Raw genomic sequence first — 27,033 nt, 5'->3', positions numbered from 1 at the left:
TGTCACATTCTTCTTCCTGATTTCTGCATACTGATAACTTAATTTCTTCAACAAAAAGCTGAAGAGTTTAGCGAAATAATGGCCGTGGCTGTGCCTTTGCCATACCTTTAAAGCCCATTTTTTCAAAGACTTCTGCAAACTGTACTTTGTCGCTGGGAATTGTAACTCTATTCGGGGTAAACTACAATGCCCACATTTATTTAAGGGAAAGAATGTGATCAAATGTGCTTTAAAGGTATAATGTGTACAGCAGACTATGTTTTTAAGGTTAGGTGAATAGTCCCGATAATAGTAGTGAGGGCAGATTAAGTAAGTTGCAGGTAAGCTAAAGAATAAAAACAATGTCAAGGGCAAGTGGCAGTTTCTGATAATAGTGTCAGGTGCCAAAAGCTAGTTTTGAAGCAAATGTTGAATTCTTGGTTGCAATGAAATTTTTGCCACAAAAGGCTGATCTTGCCATTAGGAAGAGTGAAGAAGCCCAGGCAGATGTTTGAATGCCACAAGTCTGGTGTTTGTGGAGTTTTCTGACTTGGATACCAAAATATCATAGGTGCTGTCTGCTCAGAGTTGGGTGACATTTACTGTTCTACCTCAGGGAGTGAAATACCTATAGATAACCCCTCTGATGGCCAAACTAGACATGAGGGAACCAATGGCTATGGCTGCCGCCACCAGCTTTTTCAAAACTTTAAATGCACACTTCCTAATCCCATTATTCCAGATGGCTACATGAGCTGTTTTCTGCCCCTCCTTTCCCCAGCTTCTCCAATAGTTTCTGGGGAAACAGGCTTTCCTCATAAAGACAAGAAATACTGGAGTGACAACCCACTATTTTATTTCAATACATTTATATCCCATCTTTCCTCCACCATGGAACTCACAAGTGGGCCCCCAGCAGGTCGCCCAATGCAGACACTGGCCAGGCCCAGGCCTGTTTAGAATCACATGCTGTCAAACCAGGCCCTGAGACTACCTTCCCGCCACCATCTCCTCTGTATCCAAGGTATAAAACACAATAATAATAATATGAAGTAAAAGAATCCAGGATTGTAGCACAGCTGTGATTAGGCAGAACAGTGCAGCCACTCATAAACAAGAGGTAGCAGCAAAGGGAGGAATTCATGCTCTGACTCAGGTTCTGTAGTGGGGCAGTAAATAAATAAATCTGAACCTGAAAGAATAAAAACCACTATTCACCTGTACTTAATACCAATTGGGAGCCTACTATGCTGGTCCAGTGTTGGCTTTGGTGATCTATACCATTTTTCAGAATAGATGGTAGTAAAAACATGATGTTGGCTAAGACTCTGGTGTCATATAAGAACATAAGAAGAGGCCTGCTAGGCCAACAGCCCATCTAGTGCAGCATCCTGTTCTCCCAGTGGCCAACCAGAGGCCTCTAGGAAACTCTAGCGGGATCCAAGTGCAAGAACGCTCTCCCTCCCTGGGGTTTCCAGCAACTGGTATTGAGTATCATTAAGGCCTCTCAATCTTTAATCTTATTTTTCTCAACTTATTAGTCTCCTTGGAGCAAAAGTGGTTCAACAGGAGGCTTCAGCTGGCCACAGATTCTTACTGTATTCTTAATTGTATTTGCATCTACACTTAGCAAGACAAACACCCACAGATGGGCATGCTATGATTAACACATGCTGTGTAAAGCTTTTCTGCATGGGAAATAGTAGGCCTAAGGATCTCTGTCTTAAAACTAGCATGTAGCCCAGTGATGGGCAACCTTTTGAGCTTGGTGTGTCAAAATTCACCAAAAAAACCGAGCATAACTCGGATGGTGTGTCACTTCGAGAAAAAAAACCATAATTTCACGATATTTGTAGTTTACATAACAAAAATGTATAATTGTTTCCCCTTTTAAAAAAATGAAAAAGGGGAGGGCCGTGTGTCACCGAAAATGGCTATGCATGTCAGTGCTGACACGCGTGTCATAGGTTCGCCATCACTGATGTAGCCTGTGCTACCTAGAGTGTGTCCTGAAAATTTTAAATGTGGGATATTTACAGTTTTAAGACATTTTGTAACCATGAAGGCTAGTAACTTGAGTTTTGAAGCAAGAAACAAAATTCCATGCCCTGCCTTTGTTTAGGGATGCAGGGAGAGGCATGAGGAAGTGCTTATAGCCTGGCAGCTCTTGATTTATGTGCCTTGTACTGGGAGTTGATCAAGTAGAGCAAATGCCAGAGACCTGGAGGCCTGTAGAGCTATGCAGCTATTTCAGCACTGAACTCGGCACAAAGTGATAACGCTTCCCTGTTCCCACCTCTTTTACGCAGAGTAAGCAAACTGGATTGGGAGGCAGGGCTGGAGAACCTGTGGTACCCTTGAGATGTCTTGGACTCCAGATTCCATCAGCCCCTATTCCCAGTGCAGGCAATAGTCAGGGATGGTGGGATTTGTAGCCCACCAATGACTGGAGATGGCAGTTTCCCCATCCACAAGTAGGGGTGAGGAAGTAAGAGAGCTCCATCGAAGTGTCTGAGTGGCCCATAAAGGATCATTTAGTTGGTGCCCACTGTTTCCCCCCCCCCCGCCCCCTCACCAGTTAAGGATCTCTACCTGTGGGTCTTGCCCACGCCAAGAGCCTTGCAAACCCTCACTCTTTTAAATTAAAGTTTACATCTTAATAAAACAGGATAAAAACTGAGCCACTCACTGGTACAGAGTAGGGAAAGTATACCTAAAGAACACAGAGACAATAGGGGATCCATCAGATAGCTGTTAAAGGGGTGGAAGCGAGAGAACAACATACAAAAACCTCAAAATAACAGGATGAGCATCTAGGTCATGAAAATATTTCCAAGTGAACTCAGGGCTAGGAGAAGAGAGAAAGTTCCTTTCAGGATGATTATTCAAATAAGTGATAAAAGCCAGCTGCAAAATCTTCAGCTCTGCATCCCTCCAAGCACTTTCAGGAGATAGCAAGTGAGATTTGTGACAGAGCTCTGCATACAGCTTTCTTAAACCAAATTCTTTGGTGGTGCACAAGTGATTTCTTCTGAATCCTTTATCCAACTCTGTCTTGATTCCAGAGTCAAGGGATGCCTCCAGCCTGTCACTATTTTGTGTGAGCCATTTAAACACATACGGGAAATTAAGGTTTGTGAAATTAAGGTGATTAACGCACTTGGTGCCAAAAGGCACAACAATTATTCTCTAAAACAACAACAGACCTTTTGCAGTCAGAAATGTGCTGGGGCCATGCAGTGAAAAGTGTGTGGTAAATGAATGTTTAATGGGAAGATATATAAATACCCCACAAACAAATTGGGATCAATGCTCATTGTCATAAAACAGCCCTGCATACGAATCAGAATAAATGTTCAATACAGAGCACACTAATCTCTCCATAAGCTTTGTGCAAGTGAACCAGGATGAATGCTTGATAGACCTATAATCTGGAAGAGCTCCAAGGATAATTTTGGGACACATCCCTAATTACAAAAGTATACTTCAGGAAATGCACATCTTTTGCTTCTGCAGAAGATTGAAAGGTTTGGAGTAATAGAGTTTTTGGTCTTGCATGGCTACAGAAACCTCCATTGCATCCAGACATGTTCCTTGCCCTCTCCCACCGATCCCACAGCAGTTGTCGTCATCATCACTCCTAAGAGTGAACTTGGGTGCTTGAGGGTTGACAGGACTGAAGCCAAAATGGGACCTCTGATAAATGCAGAATTGGGTTGAATCTCAAGGTACACAGAATAACCAAACAGTAAGAACAACAACCTGAATGGAGGCAAACGTAAAACCCCACAAAACAATAATTTGTAATAAATCCAGGACTGAGCATGCTCCACTGCCTGTACCAGTTACACAATGTTGACTGTCAGTAGGAAAAGGAAAGGGGGGTGAGAAGAGACATTGGCAGGCTCCAGCCCTTTATGGCTTGGAGGGGGCATTGCTGGCTGCCTGGAACCCTTCCAGTTGGCAGACAGTGAGGATCCATGGCAGCACTTTGTTTCAGGTCAGGTCACACTTGTACTGACGAGTTGAAATCCACCCTGGAAACCATTTTTGTGCCAGTCTTTATGATCACCGAAGAATTGATGCTTTTGAATTACGGTGCTGGAGGAGACACTTGAGAGTCCTATGGACTGCAAGAAGATCAAACCTATCCATTCTAAAGGAAATCAGCCCTGAGTGCTCCCTGGAAGGACAGATCGTGAAGCTGAGGCTCCAATACTTTGGCCACCTCATGAGAAGAGAAGACTCCCTGGAAAAGACCCTGAGGTTGGGAAAGATTGAGGGCACTAGGAGAAGGGGACGACAGAGGATGAGATGGTTGGACAGTGTTCTCGAAGCCACCAACATGAGTCTGACCAAACTGCGGGAGGCAGTGGAAGACAGGAGTGCCTGGCATGATTTGGGTCATGAAGAGTTGGACACGACTAAACGACTAAACAACAACAATATGCTAATCTTACTTTACTTCATTATGCTGCTTTCCCACCACCATAATTCTCCTGATCTTTGGAGGAGTGCCATTCCTCATAGTTCTCTCCCCCGGTCCCTCCCCCCGCAACAATCCCAGCACAGTGCCTTGGCACACAAAGAATGCAACAGGTATGGGCAGGTTTACCTGTTGAACTTCTGTTTGGCATGAAGATTTTTAAAGCCAAGGAAACCTTGCCAAAAAGATGGGCAAGTGGCCGTGATATCGGCTTCAGTGAGAATTTGGGGGCAGGCTTGAGCAGTTGGCCTTTGGGCTGCTCTTTCTGAGCCAGCCTTTCCTGTGCCCTGCCTCCCTTCATCCTGCTGCCGCGGCGTCTGTTTCATCTGCCAATCTGGGAAGCTGAGACAGAGTGGAGACAGAGCTTTGGCTGCTGGAGCATGGTGTCCTCCCAAGCACCAAGCTACTCTCTTTTCTCTCACACACTCCCTGGCTTCATGGAGCAACAGAATAAGCGTCCCCAATCTATTTATGATTTCAAGAATTCCAGCCCTGGAGGTGGTGGGGACAAAGGGTGGGGTGTCAGTTTGAGAGCCAAAGAGGCCTTAGCTACGAAACTTGGTATCAGTGTCTTAAAAAGAAGAAACAAATTAGTAGAACTTGCTCAGTGCAGACCAACAGGCTGATGGTTCTTTGCCATTGACAACATGCCTGCACAATAATCATCGGGCTCTGCCCTTGCTAAACCCCACACTGCCTGGGCCAAGTATTTTTACTCATGTGTGTGTGGCCCAGTTTATCTTGCCAGACATAGGAGCCGGCTCCGAGGGCCTGAGGTCCCATCTTAGAATTGTACAGTTGGAAGGTACCCCCAAGGGTCATCTAGTCCAACCCCCTGCAATGCAAGGATCTCAACTAACGCATTGAGGACAGATGGCCACCCAACCTCTGCTTGAAAACTCCAAGGAAAGGTAAAAGGTAAAGGGACCCCTGACCATTAGGTCCAGTCGTGACCGACTCTGGGGTTGCGCGCTCATCTCACATTATTGGCCGAGGGAGCCGGCGTATAGCTTCCGGGTCATGTGGCCAGCATGACAAAGCCGCTTCTGGCAAACCAGAGCAGCACATGAAAACACCGTTTACCTTCCCGCTGTAGCGGTTCCTATTTATCTACTTGCATTTTGACATGCTTTCGAACTGCTAGGTTGGCAGGAGCTGGGACCGAGCAACGGGAGCTCACCCCGTCACAGGGATTCGAACCGCCGACCTTCTGGTCAGCAAGCCCTTGGCTCAGTGGTTTAACCACAGCGCCACCTGGGTCCTACCAATAAAATATTTGAGGGAGCCCCCCCCCAGTTGATGGGCATTGCCATTCAAATGCTGTGTGTGTGCTGTGTCATGTGATTGATTATGTGGGATGGCGCTTACCTGGGCCCCTCCAATATTTTATTCAAGTCTGCATCCCTGAGGACTTACTATGTAAGGAAGGAAGGAAGCCCTTTTAATCACACACAAATTTCCATGGCAATAATTTCCCCTCTTTCTTTCCCTGAGCTCTATTCCTTCCGTATAGGGGTGCAATCCACTGGGAAACTTCCTTTGAACTTACCCTCCCCATAGCCTGCTTTTAATGGTGCTGGAGTTTTTTCAGTAATTTCCCATGGATTTGTAGTTTGGCAGTTTAAATCACCTGCCCTGAAAGGTCTTGCATGTGTGAAATAGGAAAGATGCTAGTCTTCGTGACTTAAGCAAATATATTCAAACAGCAGCCAGATGTCCTGGGCTGTTTGGATGCAGAGGAGTGTGGGGAGGCACCAGCTGGAGAACCCCCAGGGGAAGAAGGCTCAGAGCCAGGGGAGTGGTGGCATAGCTGCCAAGTTATCCCTTTTTTAAAGGGAAATTCCCTTATGCTGAATAGGCTTCCTCGTGAGAAAAGGGAAAACTTGGCAGCTATGAGTGGTGGTGGGATGAGGATGAGGGGTCAGAGGGAGAAGACTTGGAGGAGGAGGTGGCAGAAGCTGAAGAGGCAACAGGGCTTAGTGAGAAGGGAGAGACTGTGGCAGAGAGAAGTCCAGGTGCAGAAGCAGATGCTGAAACAGGAGGGGGGGGGACGAGAGAGATCAAGAGGCAAAGATGAGTTAGGCTGGTGCAGAAGCAGGGGTGTGTCCCTGCTCCCCAAGGTGTGCAATGAAACTTTTTCAGAGGAACAATTAGGCCCGGTGGCACCAGCTTGAGGGGGCAACTAGGGGGCGATGTCACATGTGTGACGTCCCGGACCCGTATGTATGCATTGCACCTCCCTCTCTAAGCTGAGCAGAAGCTTCCAGGGCTTTGGGAAGGAGGCACCCGGCCTCTGACAGGATGCTTTAGCCCTCCTGCCTACTTTCCAAAGCCAGGCGGGCTTTGGGAAGGTTGTGGAAGAGTTCTTGGATCCCTTTGGAGCATTGCACCTCCCTCTCTAAACTGGGCAGACTTTGTGAAGGAGGCATCAGGCTTCAATACTGTAATACTCTAATTTATTGGGAACAATGTAATTTCGTGCATGCACACGAAAGCTCATACAAAAATAAAAACTTAGTCGGTCTTTAAGGTGCTACTGAAGGAATTTTTTATTTTGTTTCGACTCAGACCAACACGGCTACCTACCTGTTACTGGGAACATTTAGGGGACAAGCCAAGACCCCTAGTCCACTGCCTGCATGCCACTGCCCCCTCCAGCTGCGACAGGGCCAGGGAGGGGCATGAAGCGGGAGGAGCAAAGTCAGGCACGCCAGTGCAGTCTCAAAATGTGGGAGGGGAGGAGACTTAGGCATCTGTGGAAAGGCAGGCAACCTACCAAAGCACTCCTGAGCATATCCTGTTTCTTCTAATAAAGAAGAAACTTACTCTGTGCGATTTATTGCTGGGTCACTCCTGACACCAGCAGCCCTTATCCTTTTCTAAAGCGAAAAGTTCCAGATCTAAGCCAGCAACTGGCCCAAATCCTGTATGTGAGAGAGAGGTGGGCTAGTCAATAAAAGTACAGGTAATTGTGTTCTGGTCCTACTGAGGCCTTTTTTCGTTGTTTGCATTTTCCTGGGTTGACTCCAGTTGTGTAGTACTTCTGGGCCTTTCTTTGTCGGGTTTCCACAGCTTCTGGGGCTCATGGCCTACTTAAAAAAATTGTGTGTACGTGTGTGTGTGTGCGTGTGCGCGTGCACACACACACACACACACACACTTTAATGTGTCTCCTAACTGATCTTCCTTGTAGGATTCCCACTCCCCCCTGCTTTCCTGGGTATGTTTCAGTGTATAGACTACTTCTACCTACATTGGTGATGGCTTCTGACTCACTCCCTACCAGAGAGAGAGAGAGAGAGAGACTACAACAGGTAGGGAAAGTTGGGTTGTTTAAATTTAAACTTTCCAAAGGAGAGGAGGCCAGGGGTGGGCCCCGAGACAAATAGCCAAGTTTCCTCTTTGCTTCCAACACCCTGAAGACCTTGGCATACAATGTGGCATGATGGTTATAGAGTGCTGGACTGGAACCTGGAATACCAGGGTTCAAATCCTCACTGAGCCATGAAGGTCACTGGGTGACATTGGGCCAGTCACTCTCTCTTGGTCTAACCTACCCCATGTGGCTGTTGTGAGAATTAAAAAACAAAACAAAAAGCTGATGCAGGGAAAGAGCCATGTACTGTATATGCCTTGAACTCCTTGGAAAAAAGGTGGGGCAAATATCTGGGGTCCAAGGTTCAGAGTTAAAGTCCTCATAGTTCTGCTTCTTGACCACTCCTTTATGCTTCTTCCCTGGCGTGATCTTCCCTGGTGTGAACATCACCTGCTCTCCCTTCCTCACACCTTCCCTGTTACTACGAATCTCTCCCTCCAAAGCTTTGTCTTCAAGCGGGGAAAACTATACCTCAGGTTATAGATATCTATAGCCTCCATTTTGAATTTTGATTGGCTTGGTGCTGTGTGTGTGAAAAATTCTATTCATAACCCAACAAGGGAACTGGTGGGTTTCTGAGCAGAATTACTCCCTCCTTCCCCCCAACCCAAGCTCCCCACAATAAACAAAGACAAATTCAGCTGGAAGATCAGGGTGGTTCCTTTTATTGCTATGTTCCATGATAAAGTTAGCACAAAAATCACAGACAGAATATAACCTGCACTGGGCAGGACTTGAGGGGTAGGAAGGGAAGGAGAAGGTCTGAGACAACACTGGCATTGAGACAACACTGGTGGACTTAAAGCTGAAACCCTGGAAGACTGTGTTTGGGTTCTCCCACGGCTCTGGCAATGCAGGCGTGAGTGTGCATGCAAGAAGATGGAACAGTTGCTCTCCCAGTGAAACCTGGCCCTGAGCAGATGAGACTTCTGATAGCCACTTGCTCCTCAATTTGCAGGAGGGTGTAGGGCAGACCATTGGCACGTTCACAGATCTGGAACATCTTAATGATGACAACAGCAGCAGGTGGCGTTTGGAAAGGCCCTAATTTTGGGCCCAGTTGCAAGGGAAATAACTCTCACAGTTATTATGGAAACAGGAACTGGTGGAACTGGTTGGCATTCTCAAGCTTACAGAGCACAGCAGTTATTTCATCCTTGGAACTAACCATTGTTAGCAAAACAACTTCTCACCTCCTAAACCATGTTGACATTCCCCATCCCCAGCCATTCAAGAGTGGAAAATACTGGGCTCTGGCTTGCAAATTTGTAAGGGAAACACGAAGGGGTGTAAAAATCGTGTGCAATAGCTCAGAATGTCAGGAAAAGTGGTCTGTAGTCTTACGATCAAAAGCAACAAGAGGCTATTTAGATCATTAGCAAAGGCCAGCAAATTCCTTTCCAATCATTATATGAGTAAGGCAGTTCCATTTATCATCACTTAGGAAAGGTGGTTTGTTTTGGTCTGGGACAGACAGGAAATCAATGGCCTCACTTTGGCAATCTGTGCCAGTAGCTAATGGCCTTTGAAAAAATGAAGCAAAATCTGGCCAGATTTCAGCCTTTCCATCCATCAGGAATCCTAGGACTTCCATCTGCTTTATCAAAGGGTTAGTTGTTGCTTGCAGCGTGGGGCGGGGCAGGGGTTGTTCTCAGGAGATGAGAACACAGGAGAGGCTGTGTTACATACGGTAGCTAAGCGGTAAAAGGGGAGAGATGAAGAACGACAGGAGCCGTTACAAGGGGGAGGGGTGTTTGGCAAAGGATATGCAGCTCCTAGGTCAGGTGAAAAGCTCAGCCCCAACCAAAAACCAGTAAATAGTTCAGAGCTGTACAACCCTACCATTTGGTGCCTCTTCCAGCTGGGAAAAGAACTTGTCCCTGATCCCTTTACCAAAAGTGCAATGTACATAGGCAGGAGGTAGGGACCAGGAAGGATTGGAGCATGACTCAATCTTCAGCTGGCCCAAACTGATTAAGAGTGATAACTCCCATCTATTGATTATTTCCCACTGTCCTATGCTAGGAACCTTGGTCATTAGTAGCAGAATATGACTCAGAAAGCACAAGGTTTCTGCAGAGTCCCAGCAACTGTTGGGTTAACACCCAAAGCAATCTGTGGCAAGATGTTTTAACACTTGCAGAGAGTAGGGCTGGAGCAGGGGGCATGCAAGATTCCTCAGAAAGAAAGAAAGAAAGAATCAACAGACATGCTGGTAGGACAGTGGGGTGGGTGGAGAGAATCTGAAGTACCTATCTCCTGGAAATGCCCAAACAACTCTTGAGATCCAACCAGTTCTGCACCAGCACCTAGTTCCATTCCAAGGTGGTGTTCACTGCAGAGTCCCTTTGTTAATTAAACTCAGGCATCCCCAAACTTTGGCCCTCCAGATGTTTTGGACTACAATTCCCATCTTCCCCGACCACTGGTCCTATTAGCTAGGGATCATGGGAATTGTAGGCCAAAACATCTGGAGGGCCGAAGTTTGGGGATTAAGAAAACTTGTGTTTCTTAATACAATATTCCTTCTTCTTCCCATACAGAGTGTTTTGAAAGATTTGCATTTTGTAGCCAGTTAGCAATGCACGAAAGCTTCCTCTTCCAATAATTACTGGGGAAGGGGGGAAGGAGAGAAGCTATTGTTTCCATTTGAGGAGTGGTGGTAGAATAATTAAACAAAAAACAAATTCTACCCCACTTATACAGTGCTCAGACTAAAGTTTATGTGGTTGTGTGTGCATGCAAAAACATTTAAAATATTGAAAAGATGATGTTGTAAGAATTCAAATAGGCAAGTGTGTGCAAAATGCTGAAAGGAAGTCCATGTTTTAAGGGTTGTTGAACCTGAGCAGCCATGAGCATAAGAAATAGGTTTGTAAGGTTTAATTTTAGGTGCTGAGGACAGGTTTTGGTTGCTGGGACTGAGAACAAACAGCACATGCCTTTTGAGGCTATTTTGGCTCTGATGCTGTGCCATAATAGGAAATGATAGAGGAAAGCATTAAAATATGACCTTTCATTCAAACAGGGAGTCACAGATCTTATACTTACAATGCAATACACATCTCAAAAAGGCACCTATATTGAGATTTTGGTAACATGCAAATATATTTAAAACAAATCATTCAAAAGGCATGTGATTAATCAACTGAGAATTCCATAATCAACAGAAGTTTAAAAGCAAACAACTTGATAGGAGGTGGAGGTGGAGAAGGTGTTCCAAAGCGCTTGCCCAAATAAGATTTGCTGGTGTTAAAGAGCATTTTGTTAAGCATTTTGTTATGCTGGCAAATCTCCTGCACATTTCAGGAAAGAAATTGTATGCAACTTGCATGTAGAATGTCATGTTGAGTCAGTCACGACTGGACCCAATGGTCAGGGGTCCCTTTACCTTTTATTCTGCTGTGAACCCAGCAAAATGAAGCACGTGTAATCAGAGGCGTTCCTTGGCTCCCTTGCACCCTTGGCAAAGAGGTCCACTGAGGCACCCAGAGGTATCTATGTGCCTTGCCCAGCTGCCCAGAGCAATGGAGGAGTGGCCCAGGGAGTGTGCAGATGGGCGGGGCAGGGGGGGGGCTCCTAGGCACCCCGAGCCAGAGTCAACAGAATTTTGCCACCCTGGGCAAGGGCCAATTTAAGTGACCTGTAGGTATGTCTCTGCGTGTGACTTGTCAGATGTGGCCCACAAGAACATTGCATGCTTTTTCTTGCTTGAAAGAAAGCATAACCACTTAAGTAGAGTCCTGCTGGATTGGACCTCAGCATTCTGTTTTCAACAGATGGCAGGCAGATGCCCTTGAGATGCTCACAGGCTGCATGAAGACAACATCCCTCCTCTGTTCCTCAGAATGTGCAATTTAAAGGTATACAGCATATGACCATGGAGGCTCTGTTTAGCTTTCTGTGCAGGAATTTTGTCATGCTAGAAGGTGGTACCTATTCTGTAAAGTATCAGTTAACACGTTAAGAGCACGTTATACATTAGGAGTGTAGACAAAGCAAGCTACACGCAGCAGAGAATGGAACAAATCACTCAAGTCTTGGCTAGTGCAGTGAACACAGTGTAACCCTCATAATCCTGTCCACATTTCCTCCCCCCACTGCTATTTTCTACACTGACATCCCTCCCCCACCCCCTCCATAAAACCCCCCGCTACAATTTCCAAACACCCCAATCCCCTGTAGCATGAGGTTGGCTTGTTATGCAATTTAATCTCATTATATATATATATATATATTTATATGTATGTATTTACGAAACAAATATAGACATAATATTTATAATTTTGTCACAAAATAAAATTCTGTGATTTCTCTCTCTTTGTCTCTGCTTTTTTTTACAACCTGCAGAAATATTAAGAAAATTATATATTTCTCTTTCTTTTATAAGTGCTTCCATTAAAAATATACAAGCGAGAAGCTTTTTGTACTGTTAAAGTTATGCTTGTTTGAGATATACAGTATATATAAGTATGTGAGTTTATCACTCACACACACACATACTATCTCTTACTCTGTCATAGAAAATGTGCAAATTAAAAGCGTAGCAAACTTTTTTTTTTGAGGGGATGTGGGAGAAGAAGCTAAGCATAGAGGGATACCAGCTACTTGTTTCAGAGACAGGAAACTAGTCAGATCCTGGCAGGCAGGGTTAAGGGATTTTGAGTATAATCTTGACTTGGACACACAGGACACCTGGGTTTCTTATCTAAGTTAAGGGAGAATTCTGCATGCTGTCTCACCCCATCTCACTCCAGCAATCCAGAAGATAATTCCCACAAATCATTTCACAAGTTGGATTTCAGAGTCTTGAATGCCCCAGCACTCCTTAAGATAACTGGCTCAAGGGGTGGGGGGTGGGGCACCTGCAGAAATTGGCCATTGAGAACCTTCCCCTCCCACAGTTGACATGCTGTTCCTGCCAATCAGCTGCGTGGGCACCAATGAACATGAGTTGCCACTATTTGAGAACACATCTGAACCTCAAAAAGGGACCCCCTGGTCGTCACATGAATGACCCAAACAGTGAACCTGGAGCAGCCAGCAGGTGTCCGCAGCCAATCACAGTGCCTTGACCATTGTACCTAAACGGTACCCAAGTTTGCAAACACCTCTCTGTCGGGTTCAGACTTTACATTTTTAGGTGTATGCCCCAGAAATGTAGCACGTGAGGGAGTCTAGAGGCCGGGGGCTGCTGTGCTTTCCCCTTGATCAGTCTGCTGTGTCTGGATAATACTTAATAGCAGGGAGCCTTAGGAGGTGTTGGGAACCTGCGGAAGGCCAGAAATTTACGAATAAAGGGGTTTGTTCTCTGCAGGGGAGGACAGAGGGCTTGGCAATACCTCAGAGTGAGTTTGAGGAAACTTTCTAATGCTATTAAACACAGTTTCCCACAAAGCGCTCCAAAGATTTATGGCATACTGTGGCAGAGATTATGCCAGGGTTTGCTTCTGAATCAGATGCTGGTATATCTGAGAGCAGTTCTGTGCACCTGGGCTGAAAGCATGGGAGAAGTCAGGGGGTATAAAAGAATTCCTCTGTGAACTGTAAAACCTCAGCCCAAGGGCCTGGTTGCGGCTGGCTGCTTTACAAAACGCTTCTGTTGGGGCAGAGGGATGGGCTTCCCGTTAACACTGTGATTGGTCAAGGAAGTGGGCTCAAGGAGGGCAGGCCTTATGCCTTGCTTCCCCACGGGGACGGCAGGGCTACTCCACACAGGCGGCTCAACAGCCCTCCAATCAGAAGGCCATTGGAGGCAGGGAGGGGTATGTTTGCCACCTCAATGCAAGAGGGACCCAGCTCCTCACCACCAAGCTGCTGGATAGGGCTCCCCGCTTGCCACTGTGGGTCGCACCCAGGTGTCCTGGTTCACCGCACCCCCTTTTTTAACCCCTTCCTGCTTCTTTTGACTGTCTCCTCTCACAGAGCAGGAGTGGAACCCAGGCGTCCTGCACCTCACCCGTTAAGATCCCAGAGAGCTCTGGGGATAAAAATTCCAGGACTTCTGGATCCCTTTGGGTGGGAGGGAATTCTCCCTCCTGTGTGTTTGGCTAAATATAGATAGGTAAGAGATATATAATGCATATATAGAAATTTAAAATATTTTATCTTTAAAAAATAACTTTTCTTTTTTTAAAAAAATGTAAATCTAAGGCTCTCTTTCTCCCCCCCCCACTTCCCTCCCCCCACCCACCCCTATGGCCTTTAGGACTCCCACCCTCCACTCAGAGATCTGAGGGTTCTCCCTCTCGCCCAGTTGGGCTTCGTTCTGGCCCCTGAGAGGAGAAGGTGGGACGTGAATAAAGAACCAGCAATACCTTTCCCCCCCAACAAGCAGGGACCACCGCCCCCCACATTCAACACATGGCAGGTGAACTGTATCCCTCCCTCCTCCCCCCAATGGCAGCCAGGGGCTGAGTGGCACAAAGAAATGGCGCCTCTTGTTGTGGGAGAACAGCGGGCGAGCATTGGTCACATGACGCTCTCCAGGATGACTGCCTTGCTGCCCCCGTCTGAGGCAGGGGTCAAGGTGGTCAAAACGCCAAATTCTGATTCAGGCACCTTATATTCCAGATGGTGCAACCCCCAGATCGGCTGGGTGAGGTGGTGCCAGCGCTGTTGAGTAGAGAGAAACAGACAGTGAAGACCTGTATATACTCGACAAATGCATGCCTTTTTGAACACAATACATTCTATCACTGTGCCATACAGAGCGTGCTCACGTACGGTTTATGTGTGTGGTACGGAAGCTGTACTTCTCAGGACAGAGCAGGGCTGTGTAGAATTATTAAAACAGCAGAGAGCATTATTGGCTGCTCACTCTCCACCTTAGAACAAATCTACACCACCAGGTGCCATAGAAAAGCACTAGACCTATCAAGAGATCCAACGCACCCTGGTTGCCATTTTTTTCAGCTCCTGCCATCGGGACGGAGATATAGAACAATGCAGGCAAGAACGAGCCGTCTCAGGAACAGTTTCTTCTCTAGAGCGATTTTGGCCTTAAATGGAAAGCCTGGACTTTGAAGTCATCTTATTTTACTTGTTATTTGTATTATATTTACTGTTTTTAATTAGGTTTTGTAATTTTGGATTATGCGGAATGCTTTATCTGAGTGGATGTAGCAACAGAGTAATTTCGTTGTTCCCGCAAGGGGACAATGACCATAAAGATATCTTATCTTATATCTCTGTGCCCATTCCTCCTTTACTACTAGAGACATTTACAGTCTCATAGCCAATGCCCCCAGCAGCACACGAAACTGACATGGCATTCACCTACACACACTCTCTCAAAGGATGGCCAAGGGCTGCTCTCTCCTTGCCCCTTCCCACCACCACCTAACCTTAGACACAATGGGCTTACATTTTCTCTTAACTTTGCAGAAGTTGGAATGTTTCTGCACTTCCCCTATCATGTCAGCAGAAGAGTGAGCAGCTACAGAAGACTTGAAGTCAGTTCAACTCAAGCCAGAGCTCTCAGAGCAAATTGCTACAGTGGCAGTAATCCCTTTTCAGTATTTTTTTCTTTTTTGGTTGAGTTTTTCTGCCTTGAGCCATGCAATGGCAAAACTATTACTTTTCTGTTAAGTTTACACGGTATGTTCTCTGCTTTAATGTGATATTTGTCTCTCTACAGCCTTAAAACGATTCACCAGTTCTGCCTTTGACAAGATGGACAGGCAGGCAAGCAAGTGGGTGGCAATGGGGTGTTTCCCCAAGCTTATACTCCTCTTCTATTTTTGCATCTTATGGCTATCGTGCTAAAAATGGCAGAAGCACCGACAAATAAAACTAGCCTGCTAGATCTGGGTGAAAGGGCAATGCACTAAGTGAACTGAGAAGGCTCCATGTGCCTAAGAAGTGCCTCAAATTCTCTAAACGAAACAAGCACCAGCATGCCTGTAGGACTCTCGCTGATGGTATCAGATCAGCAAGCAGCCCAGGCAGCATGGCACGTTTAAGCCATGGCTGCTGAGAAGCATCTTGGGAGGGAGGAGCTGGGGGGGGGCACCAAAGGAGGAAAGGAGATGGCTTGCTGCAGGCAAACTGCAAACTGATCAGATCACTGACCTGGACAAGTCACTGTAGGAGCAGGGGAGCAGCAACCCAAACAAATCAGGAGCCCTCCACAGTCAGTGCTCAACAGGGTCAGCTGGCAAGGGGCAGGGGCCCTTCTGGCACAACTCATGTCTGCTGCGCACTGGGGCAGGTGGGAGCTGAAACATGCATGGCTTCAGCACGTGTCTGCAATCCTCATGGGCTAGGGTGCTTCAGCATGCATTGCCCCCCGGCACACCCCTGGTCATGGTGTGGGATGTTCACCCTCCAGGCTCAACCCCCCACCCCCATTTGAACCTGGGAGCCCTGGGTCTCTTCCATTCTGGAGATCTGGGAAGGAGCCTCACCTCAGCCAGTGTCCCCTTGGCACGGATGAGCTTGTAGAGAGCAGTAAGAGGGACACACAGCATGGAGGATAGTGCGAAGCCCCAGCCGATGGCTTCTCCCCACCAGGGGTAGACGTAGCTGTTGTTGTAGATCAATGGCTTGTAGTAGGCAACATTGAAAAGAAAGACGCCCTGGAAAAGTGGGGGGGGGGGGAAAGGGTGGGTAGAGAGGTATCAAGTGGTTTTCAGGTGCCTTGTGGCCAGTTTCCATCCTACAGCAGTCAGGCTTTCTAACCCCACATCCCCTCCAAACCTTTCAGTTTTCCTTTCTTTTCTTGCTTAGAATGAAAATGTTGGTTTCCCTCTTTAACATTTTGGCCATGTTCTGGTGAATGGACCTATCTCTAGGGAGCATTCAATTTGTTCTCTAAGGTGTCCACACATGGGGTTTTTGCCATCGTTGACTCACACAGGTCTACATACCCAAGATTGCAGCCACTTCCTTTGGGTGACCTTACTTTGTGGACAATGGCTGCTTGCTGTCCCAACTGTTGTTATAAGCAGGTTTTCCAGCTGCAAAAAGCTGCTCACAACAGCAGCAGCACCTGCGCATGGAATGCGATTGGGAGCATTCAATGCGATCCTTAGAGAGTGCACGCTATAAGTGTGGATGCCTGAGTGTGCAAGACCCATGTTTACCACTTGCGGGAGGCAAAGTGTAATGGGACGGATTTAATATTTTCATTTTGCAGACATGAAGGAAGGCCAAGAGCCACAGCTGAGCTGGAATTTGAACCCAGTTCTCTGCTAGGTTCCAGGGCACCTCTACAGAGGTTACTTGTCAGATCTGTCATGGTATTTGCCCAGCCTCACACCTCGCCTCTCTGTCAACATTTCATTTGTATGGAATCTGTTTGGAATCTGTAGAAGTCTAGTAGCCATTACCTCACCGGCAAGGGTCGCTAGATTTCAGGTATGAAGCATCAATATTTTGATGAGATGAGAACTTTGGCTCTCCCACCCTCATGTGAGGCTGCAGTCCTGATCCACTGGGCACAGCCAGGCACTGCCTTTGACCCACTAGGTGTCATTACCCACCCTCACCAGGCTGTACCTCATTCCACCAGGCCTCACCTCTTGGCACCACCCTTTAGCTCCCAGGCTCCATAACCTGACAACCCAAATCATCAGTGGCAGAGAGAGAGAGAAAGAATTGGGCATATGTGGTTCTATGGGGACATACAGATTCCGAGAAGAGAATGCAAAGCATTCTCCTGCTTGAAAACAGCTGTAGCTCTATATTTAGCTGCCAACGGGACTACACCAGCGCAGTGGAGAACGTGCAAGTATTTTTTGTCTGGAGCTGGCTCCACCATAACCTAGGAAGGTGAGGCAACCACCTCCAACAGAAGACTTTGGGCACAATCAGGGGCAGCAGAGGGGAGGCAGACAAAGCAGGTCAAATGAATCACGCAGTTGTCACTCCACGACACGTGAATGCCAGAGAAAGAAGATCCAAAATGGTGCATTCACCTTCTCCCTCCTTAGCAATCCCTTGGGAAGTTTGAGTGCACCAGTCTCTGTCTGTTGAAAAGGAGTGGCAGAAGATCACAGTAATTCCTGGTAATGTCAGTGAGTTCTCTGCAGGTGAACTTCCTTAGGGGATTTTTGCAGCAGCTTAATTAATAGGAAGGAAAATGTGTCATTTTGGATTTTCTGCCTCAGGCATCAAAATGTTTTCGCCCAGTCTTGCATCCCCAAAGCACCATTTGTGTGTTGTCATGCCACACACCTCTTTTTTTCCTCCTCAGCTTTGCCCATTTTTCTACAACTTATCGCTATGCCTGGAAAATCTCTCTCTGTGTGAGCCTGGCTGCTGCTAAAAACGCAAGCAGGGTCAGCAAAAAAGGCAGTCACTCTGCTCTGAGCTGCAAAAGTGTCACCTGCTGCATTCTTCCCAAATGATTCAGTGCTTTTGCTCAGGAACAGGACGACCACCTGACTTGCAGGCAGAGTGTAGTTCAGGAGTAGAGCATTTGCTTTCCACACAGGAGACCCCAGGTTCTGTCTCCAGCATCTCCTGGTAGGGCTGAGAATGTTCCTTGTCTGAAACCCTGGAAAGCTGCTGCCTGTCAGTGTAGGCAAGCTGAGCTATTTGGACCAATGGACCTCAGTATGAGGCAGCTCCCTATGTTCCCTTCCTGTGTGTCTTTAGTGGCAGCCAGATTCACACACAGGGGAATCTTTTCCTGCTGGATTTCTGCCTGTCGTCCCCCAGTTTCAAGGCCCAGAAATCCTACTGGGGAACAGTTAAGCTAGGAACATGAAGAGCTTTTATGCTGGCACACCAGAGATGCCCTTGTATCCATGGCCCACACTACTCTCCCTGCTTAGGATCCCACCCTGGAGAATTACCAGGCAGATGAAAGGCGTCAAGAACATCCAGCACCACTTCATCCACACGGAGGGCCGGTAACCAATCATGCAGGCAATGTCATCCATGAAACGATCGGCACCTGGAGGTAGTTGGGAGAGCGCGTGAGAACATAGCAGGAGCCCTGTTGGCTCAGAACAAAGGACTGTCCAGGCCTGCATCTTGCTTCCCACCGCAGCTGATCAGGTGTCAATGGGAGAGCAGGAGGGCAATAGCCCTCTCCTGCTGTAGCTCCTCAGCCGATAGTACTCTTAAGTGAAATGCTGCCTCTTTGACATGGAGCAAAGGTTTATGATTCTTTGTTCCAATCCCTCCTGGAGCCTCTTGGAAAGCCCTGCTCCTCCCTCTTCCCTCTCCTAGTTGCTACAGATAAAACAGGAACCTTTCAAGGGCACAGCTCTGCCCAGGAGCCCAGAGAGGAAAGGGAAGTAGAGACACCTTTGACTGGGGATGGGGCAGAACAAAACATGCCAGTTTCAACTTTTGCCCACATCTGCTGCACACACAAGGTCACACCTCATTTTGCTCCCGACCCATTAAGCCAGCATAACGTTAACCCTGACCTTGAACACACAATTACTAAGTGAGCATGTTCGTGTGGAACAGTTACCATTCAGCCCCTTTTTATTGCCCCACTGTGCTTCTAACTATGATGGCTGAAGTGTGGCAAAGGGGAAGGGTTTCCCCGTGGATGTTCACATTGTAATCTGCATTGTTCACTGGCGGCTCAGAATCAGGAGGTGGCAGGAGCGCCAGCTTGGCCCCACGACTGTGGGTGCCCTGCAGCGTGCATCGCCCTGGCACTGAAATTTGTGGGTGCCCTTCATGGGGAATTCTGTGGGTGCTTGGGCACCCAGGGCCCCAGCAAGTTGGCACCTATGGCATGAGGTATTGTTCATGTGGGGGAAAGGTATTTAGTGTTTTCCCTTTGCACTGGGCCTTTTGTGAAATCCACTCTTTTGTTGCTTTTCAGCCACTCAGACTGGGAAATATATAAGGGAACTTAAGTGTGTGTTGGAGCCAGAGGTGGAGCTAGCTGCTCTGGCGCCTGGAGTGGCGCACATGCTGTGCACATGGGGGTGGGGCAAGCGGCCCACGGGGGTGGGGCGACGAGCGTCCTAGGGTGGCGAGGTCACCCCCCCCTTAGGGATGACACCTGGGGCGGACCGCACCCCCTTCCTCTGCCAGTGGTTAGAGACAGTCCAAATGAGCAGCAGAACATGTGGGAAAACTGTTCCTGGATTGTTTTAGGCTCCAGATGTGGGTGGGGTTGATGATGAAATGCTCCCTCATATATTTTACAAATGAATAAATTCTCCACAAGCCAATGGAAAACATTTATGTTTAAAAACACGAGTCTGCCCTCCTGGCCACATGCAGTTTGAGGTCCCATCTATACTATGCATTTAAAGCAGCATTATGTCACTAGGAACAGAATCCTGGGAACTGTAATTTGTTAAGGGTGCTGAGTGTAGTTCGGAGACCCCTATTCCCCTCCCAGAGCTGCAATTCCCAGAGTTCCCTGGGGGGAAGAATAGATTGTTAAATCACTCAGGGAATCCTGAAAAGGTAGCATGGGGGGGGCGGGCAGGTTGTGCGCTTTATGCTGCCCAGTGTTTGCTACAAATTGTAAGTGATCCACCCTCCAAAGGTGGCACCCATCTTAAATGCAACAGTAGTCTCCCTCTTCACCCAAGAGGACTAGAAACATTTTCTCCAGAGTGCAGTCTGTTGACAACTAGCTGGCATTCTGGTGGACCAGCGTGGAGTGTCAACATTTGTGACTGCTTCTCTGTTTAGCCAATTGAATTTCTGATGCGTTCCCCCCCACTCTTCCAAACAGGGATACAATTTGATCTTACCGTAAACCCAGCCGACTGCTATGCACTCCCAGAAGGCCTGCCATAGAAGTGTCGTCCCACTTGCCGAGTAGTAATCAAATAGCTGGAAGACATACATACCCCCCTAGGTGGAGGGCCTGGGTGTGAGGTTCGCAGGGCACAACAAAATGCTTCTCCAATGACTTCTTGTTCCCAGCATCTGGCTCCTACCATCCCACACCTCCCTTCAACATTCCTGAAACACCTCCATTCTTCTAACTAGGGGGTCAGCCTTACTCCTTAGCTGCTCATTTCGCCACAGCAGGAACAATGCTTCTTTTCCTGGCACTGCTTTCGGGAACCCACTTCTCCTGCTTAGGGACAGCAAGGAGTGGAGAAAGGAAGAGCAGCAGTGCGGGGAGGCAGGTGCTGAAGAGGATGGCTGTCCCACAGGCAAAGGGGTCTGTGGCAAGAGAAGGTGGGCCTGCCAGACGCCTGAGGTGGTGAAAATAAATGGTGCACCCTCTTGCCATGTTCGCACACACACTGTGGCAACAGTGGCGCTTCTGGGATTCTTCGGCACCTGCCAGGGGCTGCAGGACGGGCTGCATCTGGGAATCCCAGGCTGTCCTTACTCCTTTCTTCAGGGTGATGTCACTGCCCAAATAAGGGCACCAAGGGAAGTCTGTCAATAAAGGACTCCCTGCCCACATGGTCACTGGGTGCTTGTTGCAGCTGACCTGATGGCTTAGTCTTTGGAGCCTCAACTCACCCTCAGTCATGTGCTCTGATTACAAGTAATGTGCTCTGGCACACAGTTCAGGAATCTCATAGCAAAGGGTTTGTGCCTAAAAATAGGAGCAGCCACCTTCTTGCTGCACTTAACAGACATAACTGCCTCTGCTTCAAACCCTGAATTGCAGTGCAACCCGTACCGTGTCTTTCAGAAGTATCTCCTACTGAATTGAATAGGGCTTGCTCCAAGGTAAGCAGGTTAGGACTGCAGCCTTATTGCCAATGATTCAGGTGGGCTGTCCACCATTTATTTTATTTTTTAAATTAAGCATCACCTGTACATATTTGCAATTAAATGTTTGTGCAGCACTGTGCTTTAATATTTATTTTTTAAAGCTCAGATCAGGTTTTTTTAAAAGTTCAAAAATTGCTCAGGGGAGAGGGAAGTGGTATTGCAATGTCTAAGCCACCAGCCATTCAGTACTGTGCACGGCCAGTTGCTCCCAACTCACTGAACGGTTTTCCCTGGGCCTGGTTCTGAAAAGGAATAGGTACACCCAACAGCCACCAGAAGTGGTGAGTGCCCTTCTAGAGCACAGCGGCCATTGATTCTAAGCCCATCTGTTTGCACACTTAAGCAAAGGACAGCTGGCAGGTGCAGTTGTGGTAACAAAGGCATAGCAGAGGCCCTAGATAAGCTACTTAATCAGGCAGGGACGTGAAGAGGGAGCCTGAGGACCCTGGCAGCTCCAGGATCTTGGAGCTAGAATGTGTTAATTTTTTTCCTAGAATGTGTCCATTTTATCTCAGCTGATAGCTATTCACTGCCAGATCTGCCTATACAGTGGTACCTCGGTTTAAGTACACAATTGGTTCCGGAAGTCCGTACTTAACCTGAAGTGTACTTAACCTGAAGCGAACTTTCCCATTGAAAGCAATGGAAAGTGGATTAATCCGTTGCAGATGGGTCCGTGGAGTACTTAAACTGAAAGTACTCAAACCGAGGCGTACTTAAACCGAGGTATGACTGTACTCTCTGACCTAAAGCCAACCCCTTTCCTGCTCTGCAATGCAATCTCTTTGTCAGGTCACTTATACCTTTGCGTAGCTCCCCTGAGCAATGCCATTACCATAGTCTATTTTGGACAATGGCACACAAGGTGAACCAGCCTTAATAGATCAAGGTAAAGGTGCCTTAGCTGCTGTGTGCAGTCATCAAAACAATAACTGAGAAAAAACTAGACTGTGTGGAGTCCCTATATATCCCTTTTTGGAAATGAAGGCCTTACAGAACATGCCCTGTTAGGTTAAGCCGGGCTTCTTACAAGACTTCAGCAACAATTGGATTCCACGTAAGTCGTGAGATGCATCGCAAAATAAGCTTCACTAAACCTGAACTGTTACATAACTCAGATCTAAAGTCATGCAGGCAGATTGCAGCCACTTTGCCAGCAAGTAGAACAACAAAGACTCACATCTATCCAGCCTGAAAACCATATCAATGCATCTTTTTGCTTTGTTCTAGCATGTGTTTAGGAATAATTGGCAATTAAAATTTTACTACTTTTTTTTTTTGCTTTGCTTGTATTCTGGACCTCACTGTGAGAGCAGCAGGAGGAGCCCAAATTTACTAGCAACAATACTAGCGACCTTGGACCACAGATTTTGGGTGGCCATTAAAGGATGATGGAATGCAATCTACTGGGAACTTGAGACCAAGGGCAACTAGGAAGCTGCATTCTCTGCTCCCCTGGAAGAACATCAGGGCAAAGGAAAAATCATCACCACATATCAGCCAGAGAGGGAGAAGCAGCAGGGAGCTTCTTTCCCTCTATCCTTCCAGAAATAAACACTCTGTTCCAGCTGCTCTGGGAGAGCAGAGCAAAGGAAAGCTAAGGACTGCCAGGACTATGTAGATTTTAGGAGATGTGTGTGTGTGTGTGTGTGTGTGTGTGTGTGTGTGTGTGTGTGTGTGTGTAAATCTTATTGCAATGGATTGTAAGTCGCCTTGAGGATCTTTGATAGGAAGGTGGGATATAAATCTTCTACATAAACAAAATCTCCTGCACCAAGTCCTCCCCATTCATCCCAGTGATGCTTCTGCAAGGAGAAGGTCACAGTGAGGGAGGTCCTCTGTTGCATTATACCTCGGTCACCATAGACAGCTCGAGGAAGAAGCAGGCAGCACAGGAGACAGCCACAATGACCTCTCGCTGGAATCGGAAGGTGTAGGCAGCTGGGAAGAAATCCAGGATGCCAGTGATAAAGCCTTCAACGCCCACGAACTATGGAGGTGGGGAGTGAGATATAAGAGCAAGGCGATTGGAGAAAGAAGGAAAGAAAATAGTAAGATATCGGGCAATGTGCTTGCTTTGCCCCCCCCTTCCTTCATGAAAGCACTCTGCTTCTTGGCTACTTCCCGCCCTGCCCTCCCTGCCCCCAAACTCTCACCTGGCTATCCAAGCCCAGGAGCAGCAGCATGAAGAAAAAGAGGGCAGCCCAGAGTGGAGCGACAGGCATCAGAGTGACAGCTCGTGGGTATGCGATAAATGCCAGGCCAGGCCCTGGGAAGAGGGGTGGAAGGAAGAGACAATCTTAGAATGGTGGAACATGTGGATCCCATTAAGGGCTGTTGGGGCTGTATTCAACCAAGAGTGGACCCAGTGACCTTAGTTCAGGGGTCCCCAAACTAAGGCCCGGGGCCGGATGCGGCCCAATCGCCTTCTAAATCTGGCCCGCGGACAGTCCGGGAATCAGCATGTTTTTACATGAATAGAATGTGTCCTTTTATTTAAAATGCACCTCTGGGTTATTTGTGGTGCATAGGAATTCGTTCATATTATTTTTCAAAATCTAGTCCGGCCCCCCACAAGGTCTGAGGGACAGTGGACCGGCCCTCTGCTGAAAAAGTTTGCTGACCCCTGCCTTAGTTAGTGATGCCCATTAACTTCAATGGGTTTACTCTGAGTAGAACTAGTGTTGACTACCAGCCTCAGTCACACGTACCCCATGCAAGCACTGATATTGGCACATAGGGCAGAGGTCCATCTCTATAAATGTCTGGCACACATTTAGTAACAATAAAGCAAGCTTCAAGTTACCAGGGCTGCAGAAATGAGGTGGCCACTCTAGCTGTCAAGGGCTCAGAACTCTACACAGTTCTCTGGTTCCCCTCTGGTTTGATGTGGAGCAAATTATGCAGGATTGACTTGAATAATTTATTGGACCTACTACACTGGCATCAAACCAGAATTCCATGGCTGCTGAGTTCAGGCAATCCTGGTTATTCCTACAGAGTTTTATTCTTGTGCAATGCAAGTGCTGAAGTGGGCTTTGGCTTTCACATTCAGCATCCAAAGGATCTCAGCATTCATTTTTCTCCCTCAAAAAACAAACAAACCAGTTTCAAGCCCTTATGGGCTTTGTAGTATGTGGGCAGCAGGGTTGAAGGAAAAGTGCCATTATTCAGATTGCTATGTAGCTTTTTGTCCTTCTCATGACAAACAGGGTCTAACCATCAGTTATACAAAATAAGCCAGTATAAATCCACAGAAGTCTCAGAATTTAGCTTTTCTTGGGACACAGTATCAATCAATCATAAATTTATTTCTTTACCAAATTTTGACTATCAAAGCGTGAAATGGCATTCAACTACGGTTTACTCAGAGGAGACCCAAGGAAATGAATGAACATGACTAAGTTAGGTACATTAATTTCATTATGCCTGCTCTGAGCAAAACTTAGTTGAATACCAAGCATTGTGTTTTATCAATGATAAGACAAAACAAATACTCACAAACAGTATCTTTAAAAGAAACACAAATCACTTTATCTAAAATGATTTTTTTTGGGGGGGGGCAAATTCATCAAAACACTTAAATTCCACCTTTTGTAATTGGCCATGAAGATAAATGATACAAATCCATACCTAGCTTTAACAGCAGCAAAGACAAAACAACAACAAGAGTATACATGGACAAAATGTTAATCCCGTTCACCGCATAAATAAATTCAAACCTAAATTGGACAGGACATATGCAACAAACTCTTTTTGTTATTATTTCTGCATCAGATCATAAACTGGACAAATAAAGAGATACGAAGAAGATCCTCTAACTCATTTCCTCCAGTTTAAAAGAATCTCTGCTCTTTTGGTATCCTCATATAATTAAGTGCATCTCCATCTCCAGTAGCCACAAACCATAGGAATCTAAAGGGGTGTCCTAGAACTCTATTGAGTAACATTCAGGTTGGAATGTTTTCTTACACAGGAAAACACACACACAAGAAGGTGAAGACTTCTAAACTATGTGCTAACTAAAACCAGCAGCAGTGCAGAATATGATCTACCTTTTACTAGAGTTTAGTTGTTGTTCAGAGTTTACACAGCTCTAGCTATCCAAACATGTTTTAACACAGGCATGGGAGACTAGTGGCTCTCCAAACATTGTTAGACTCCAACTCCCATCATCCCTGACCATTGGCAATGCTAGATGGGCATGATGAGAGCTGGAGTCCAACCAAAGAGAGAAGGCGAAACTGCTCAACACCTACTTTGCCTCCAAAAGGAAAGCAGTGCCCAACTTGGTGATAACAGAATAAATGACACAAGAAGGAAGCTGCAGCCCAAAGTAGGAAAATAGGTGCTAAGGGAACGCCTTGCTACTTCGAATGAATTCCGATCTCTAGGGCCTGATGAGCTGCACCCAAGGGCACTAAAAGAGCTTGTAATCTCAGAGGCTCTGTCTATAATCTTTGAGAATTCCTGAAGAACAGGTGAGGTACCTGCAGATTAGAGGCGGGGTGTGAGCACTTAGAAAAGGATGCTGTGATTAGTAAAAATCCAGCATAGGTTTCTTGAAAACAAGTAATGCCAGACAAATCTCATTTCTTTCTTTCTTTTTTCTTTTTAAATAGATTTACAAGCTTGGTGGATCAGGGGAATGCTGTGGACGCAGTGGATCTTGATTTCAGTAACATTTTTGATAAAGTCCCCCAGAATACTCTTGTGGAAAAGCTAATAAAATGTAGGCTAGATGAGGTAACCGTTAGGTGGATTTGTTGCTGGTTGACTGACCAAACCCAAATAGTACTCATTAGTGGCTCATCATCATCCTGGAAAAAAGTGACAAGTGAGGTGCCACAGGGTTCTGTCCTGAGCTGGTTGTTGTTCAATGTCTTTATAAATGACTTGGATAAAGAGACTGAGGGGATGCTCATCAAATTTGCAGATGGCCCCAAACTAGCAGGTAGCTAATGCCAAAGAAGACAGAATGAGGATTCAATATGACCTTAACAGAAGAACTGGTCCAACAGTAACAAAATGAATTTCAGTAGGGCCAAATGTAAGGTTGTGCACTTAGGCAGGAATAACCTGCAAATGTAAGATGGGGGGCACCTGGCTTGCTAATAGTACATGTGAAAAGGATCTAGGAGTCTTAGTAGACCACAAGCTTAACGTGAGTCAACAGCAGCAGCAAAAAGAAAAGAAAAAGGAAAAGAAAGGAAAAAAGCTATTGATATTTTAGGTTGCCTCAACAGAACTATAGTGTCTGAATCATGAGAATAGTCCTGCTCTATTCTGCCTTGGTCAGACCACACCTGGAGTCCGGTGTCCAGTTCTGGGCACCACAATTTAAGAAGGATATTGCATAGCTGCCAAGTCTCCCGTTTTTCGCGGGAAACCCCCGTATTTTGTTACCGTTTCCCGCTGTTATCCCGAACTGATTATATCCCGTAAAGCTCCTGCCAGCGGCCATGTCCCGGCTCCCAGCTGTCTGTGCATATCTGGACATGTGCAGAAGTGATTTCTGGTG

The 27,033-nt window shown here is 46.7% G+C and overlaps 1 protein-coding gene across 2 annotated transcripts in view; it reads right to left on the bottom strand.

Annotated features, from left to right (window-relative positions):
- Positions 1–8,483: 8,483 nt before the first annotated feature.
- Positions 8,484–27,033, bottom strand: part of SLC6A8 (solute carrier family 6 member 8) — a 37,764-nt gene continuing 19,214 nt past the window's right edge. For both annotated transcript variants that reach the window (XM_088658682.1, XM_088658683.1), the window contains exons 8-13: positions 23,669–23,781; positions 23,365–23,502; positions 20,525–20,627; positions 18,644–18,744; positions 16,250–16,420; positions 8,484–14,456 (exon numbers count right to left, since the gene is read on the bottom strand). In XM_088658682.1, the coding sequence (XP_088514808.1) occupies positions 14,313–14,456; positions 16,250–16,420; positions 18,644–18,744; positions 20,525–20,627; positions 23,365–23,502; positions 23,669–23,781 (770 nt within the window). In that variant the 3' untranslated portion in view covers positions 8,484–14,312. The remainder of the gene's footprint in view (positions 14,457–16,249; positions 16,421–18,643; positions 18,745–20,524; positions 20,628–23,364; positions 23,503–23,668; positions 23,782–27,033) is intronic.

This window comes from Zootoca vivipara, chromosome 15, assembly GCF_965207765.1.
Source record: "Zootoca vivipara chromosome 15, rZooViv2.hap1.1, whole genome shotgun sequence".
NCBI classification, from domain to species: Eukaryota; Metazoa; Chordata; class Lepidosauria; order Squamata; family Lacertidae; genus Zootoca; species Zootoca vivipara.
Note: the sequence above shows the minus strand (reverse complement) of the source record. Positions and strands in the feature narration are given on the sequence as shown.